This window comes from Blastocystis hominis, assembly GCF_000151665.1.
Source record: "Blastocystis hominis, Singapore isolate B (sub-type 7) whole genome shotgun sequence assembly, scaffold_18".
Taxonomy (NCBI): Eukaryota; class Bigyra; order Opalinata; family Blastocystidae; genus Blastocystis; species Blastocystis hominis.
In genome coordinates, this window is record NW_013171825.1 from 45587 (window position 1) to 50534 (window position 4948).

Here is a 4948-nt window from a genome sequence, read left to right on the forward strand (position 1 = left end):
TAGAAAGAAATAATCCATTAAATCCAGGTTCAAGTGAACAGCTATATTCTGTAAAAGAATAACACATAAATAATAATATTATTAAGTTCAGTCTACTCGATATTCGAAAGATTTGGAATTGTCTAAAGAGCCATCATGTGGTTTCTACAACTACCAATCAAGGATTATCATTATAGCATGGTCTATATCCAGATTTGAGCCTACGTTCTTTTTCGACCTCAAATAGTGTTTTTAATTTCGTTTCTAGACTTTTGTTTCATTTCCAGAATGGATTCTTATTCTCAGAATCTTCCTTTGATACTAAAGGATTGTCCTCAGTATCAATTCCTTCAAATCAGCAAACAATCGATACGAACTCCAGACCTATTCCTTTTTCAACAGAAGCTGTTTCATCTTCAGTTCCCAGTAATGTTGATCGTACTACGTTTCTCATGAGTCTTTACCAGTTGCCTCTAACTTTTTCAACTGGCAAGTCAGAATGCTTTTTTGAAATGAATGGTACTTCCATTAAACTCTACAAGAATGATTATTCCGGTTATTCTTTCTCTTCAGACGATGAGTGTGATCAACGAAATCGAAGAATCGATGCAGTATTACTCGAAGAAGAGAAAGAAGAGCATAATTCGACCGATTACAAATTAATGCTAATGCAAAACAAAGAATTGGATGGCCTTTTCCCGGAAGATCACATTTCGGTATACTATTCTGTTTTACACTTTCGTGCAATTCACAAAACAGAAGGTGAACTTGTATCAAACCTGACATTACAATGGAGTCAAGAAGAATGCTTCCGTCCAATTCTGGAAAAATATGACTTAGTTCATTTGTTACTCGAGTTTAAGGAAAATGATTGGATACAAGATGTTCGTGCAGCAATCAGTAACCATACTGCCACTTCGGCTCTGATTGAACAATACCATGATTTTCAAAGTGTACTCATAACGAGGAAGTTACAATTGCGCTCTGAGTTCTATAATGTGAGTCATTACTCGGATAGTCCAATCCATTGTGATGGATGTGATATTCCAAGAAACCAGAAGAAGGTCAAAGCAATATTGAACTATCAGAACGGCTTGCTCATCCGTAAATTTGTGGGGAATGAGGAAGTCGAATATACAGATACGCGTATTCATTGATGGATTTCTCTCTGAGATATAGCATGGTTTCCCTCCAACGATCAGAAATTCGATGTAACTGCCATTGTCACCGCTTTTGGATATAATCGTTTGTTTGCACTACGTCAATTCATGTATCGATATCAAGGGTAAATATGATCGATTTTCATGTTCATTGTAGACCGATTGTTCTTGTGATTTATGCCACATCGACCCAGGAAGTTCACCTTGTGCGTTACATTTCAACTCACTTCATTCCCAAACGTGTTACAATTCTTTTTTATCTAGTCAGTCGTTATCTCAAATCCAGTACTGTGTTTCCTATTAATCGCTTACGAAATCTTGCTATACGAAACATTCGAACCACTCATTTCTTGATTCTTGATATGGATCTTCGATTATCTTGTATTTGTCATCTTCTTTTCTCATTATCAATAGTAAATACTTATAAGGAAGTCATGAGTCTTCCACAATTCCTCTATCATAGCAATCGCTCTGCTGTTATTCTCCCCGTGTTTTTGTATAAAGGCAAACAAATCTTGGCTCACTGTTCTACAACCGAAAGTTGCTCTTACTTGTATGCAATGTTCAATGGTTTGTGAATAGATCGAATTGGATTCAACCAGAAAACAAATTGGAACTGATTGAATGTATCAATCGGAAGATTTGCATATCAAATAAGAACAACATTCGAACTCATGTTGAAATTGAATGTACTCTCTAGCATAGATGTATGTAATGCCTGAATGGTTTACAACGTCAAAAGAATCGCATGTATCTCGAGTTCGCTGTTTTATCACCAATTTCATGGAACCGTAAATATGAGTTGTTTCTGTGACTTTCTCTAGATATCTGATGGTAAAATACTCTCCCACACTTCCTCTATTTGAGGAAAGATTTGTGAACTATGGATATAACAAAGTGCAATATTTTGAGCATCTTCGTCAAGCTGGTTTTCAGTTTTACATATTGAATCATGCCTTCGCAATGGACTTTCCACATCCCGAGTAAATCATACTTGTGATCAATAATCATAGTTCTGGGTTTCGCAGAAAGTATTTAGGGAAGATGCATGTTACTAACGATATGAAGGAGGTTTACAATGACCTACAAATGAGATTGAATGAGCAATATCGATCGGTGACAAATTTCCCCGTGTGTTTTAAAAGACAAGAAGCTTATTATGAAGAGCTTATTTAGTGCGTGTATATGTGTGAACCTATCTTGTTGAATATGAAATAAACAACCAATGATAAAATGAATCACTCAAAAAAGGAATATACCCGATTGTACTTGATTAGACATTGTTTTGTGGGTATGATTTCCAATAGAAATTGGGATGGATACTCGTGACAGATATGGAATGTGAACGAAACGAAACAAATACAAAAACAAGCTTAAAATATTCAAAATTATATTCTTTGTAAGAGAAAATAGAATGATGTAGAGTGTTACTGATTTTCGATTCCAACACAAATACACTTATCTGCTTCCATGATTAAGAATCGATAAACGATAAATAGTTGTATACATTTATCTAAAAGTTATTCTAAATATCTTGATAATTGTGTGATATAAGAAATAACGCAAAACACAATGATAGACGTCAATAGTGTTGAAATTGTACTAATATTACTCGCTGAGTTATTACTGTGAAAACAATAAATAATAGGTCAATTTAATACATTATTACGGAAAGAAAATGAAAAATCATTCTTTTTTAATTTTCCCATATTATTTTGAAAGATGAAAGTGTAAATTGTGTCCAAAATAACAAGGATTGAAAAAACTTCTTGCATACCAAACTTTTAGCGTCCCTATTGCTGCTCCTAGTTTTATATACAAAATAGAGAATAGAATAAGAATGGATATATAGTATATTAAAATTAGTTTCAGAGACTTTTCACTATTTCACTATTTCGATATATTATTAACCAGCAATACTAATATAATAATGAAGTGGTTAAATTAATAACCATTTACTTTTTCAGACAACGAGCAATCTAATTGTCATGTCAAAAAATATGGAGATCATTGCTTATACTACTCTAGAGTCAATGTATCCAGTACTATTGATTTCTACAAATATATTATCTTTACAATTTGCATTTTCAATTTTCAGAAAGTTACTAATAAATAGTATTGTGTATTTAAATAATAATTCGGTAGAATGAATATCAACAAATAATATAAAATAGACAGAATATTATTGTATTTTTATAGCAGCGCTGTACTGTTATTACTAACATGACATATTGTACTATGTAATATTATTGTATTTATGAAACGATAATAGAATGCTATTCTATTGATTGAGTAGACTTCCCTATTTTCATGATAATAGTTGTAGAGAATTGAGCTTATATTGTTGTGTGTGTTTTTGTATTTTTCGGCACACTTTCCCATTTATGATATTGCATGGGCGCATAAGTTTCTTTTGACTTTATATATATATATATAATACTTCATTTCATTTAACATTGTATGTTACTTATGTGTTTTAGTATGTCATCTATTACAATATCAACTCTATTTGTATAAGAAAACATCATACATAATAAAAGTACTATATGTCTCATTGTCACAAATCTGCAGTTTTGGTTCTATAATGATCGGCTTCTTTCCAGTCAAAGCACACATCGCTAAACTATATGTACTTCTTGTTGTCATAACACAGCGTTTTCCATTCCCTAAAATGTATAACTCAGCAACAGCACTGAATGTAGCATACGAGACTAAACTGTTCTGCATCATTTGTGTATCTGCTGGAATCGTCTGGTTCTTGGAATAGATCAACGAGTATTGGGTTAATTTCCTTGCCAGCCTCATTTTCATTTTCACAGAATCGGATGCCACATAGAGTTTTTTAGGCTTCGGTAATTGTTTGATGCATCGGAGAATCAATGGAAATGATTTCAGTGGCAAGAACTCAATGAATACAGGAACATCAGCCAAATCCCCTCCAAATCTTAGGTGAACAGCGTTGTACTCCTCTTTGTCATAATTTGGATATAAATAATGCATATATTCTATCAAACTTGCAGATGGAATCATTATATTCCTCAGAAACTCACCATACAATTTGTATGAAAGAGCATCAATTGTTGAGTTGTAATGATGACTTCTGAATCCCAATTTTGTTAGCGTATTGTTGTAGTATGAAGTCATAGCAATTACATTGATTGTAAGCAAGTTACCACTGACTGCCGTAATTTGAGTAGGGAATATGGAAGAAATAGTGTTGTTCAATATAGCACTCGTAAAGTTCCCACGATCAGCTATCGATTGTTTGGAATGAATAGATAAATAATAGAAAGAAGCGTAATACGCTAGTTCATGAGCATCTACAATTATTATAATATCATACAATAATCTCGAACCATCATCACAAATATAAATGATTTGATTTGGAAATGACTGTTTGATATTCCACACTTGGTGCCAACCTGCTGATAATGGAACTAGTCATTTATAGTTTCCAAAGAATAAACTTACTAACGATTGGTATTCGATAGTGATATGATAAAACATACAATCCACTGAAGAGTTGAAGCCTGTTTCCGACTCCTTTTAAGTTTGGCAAATAGAAGATTCTTGTACCATTTCGCAAACTAGGTTAAGAAGCACTCTCATTCAAACTACAGATTAAAAACATGGGTAGACTGGATTTCATTCTCCGATGGTAGATTCGTTCGATTATTGACGACTTTGTAACTACACAAATCATCGAATCACTTCATTTTTACCCAAGCTTAAGAACGGGGTCAATTTCTGGCAAAATGGTTGATATTTCGTATTTCTTTTGGTAGAATTTAATACTTCTCCTTGTTAGA

General features: G+C 33.1%; 1 protein-coding gene across 1 annotated transcript; it reads left to right on the forward strand.

Moving 5' to 3' along the window:
- Positions 1-647: 647 nt before the first annotated feature.
- Positions 648-2126, forward strand: GSBLH_T00002235001 (uncharacterized protein; the record flags this gene model as incomplete). Its single annotated transcript, XM_013040775.1, has 7 exons — positions 648-1125; positions 1159-1264; positions 1297-1520; positions 1554-1692; positions 1722-1815; positions 1845-1930; positions 1964-2126. The coding sequence occupies 7 exons, from the start codon at positions 648-650 to the stop codon at positions 2124-2126; spliced, it is 1290 nt and encodes a 429-aa protein (XP_012896229.1).
- Positions 2127-4948: the final 2822 nt, after the last annotated feature.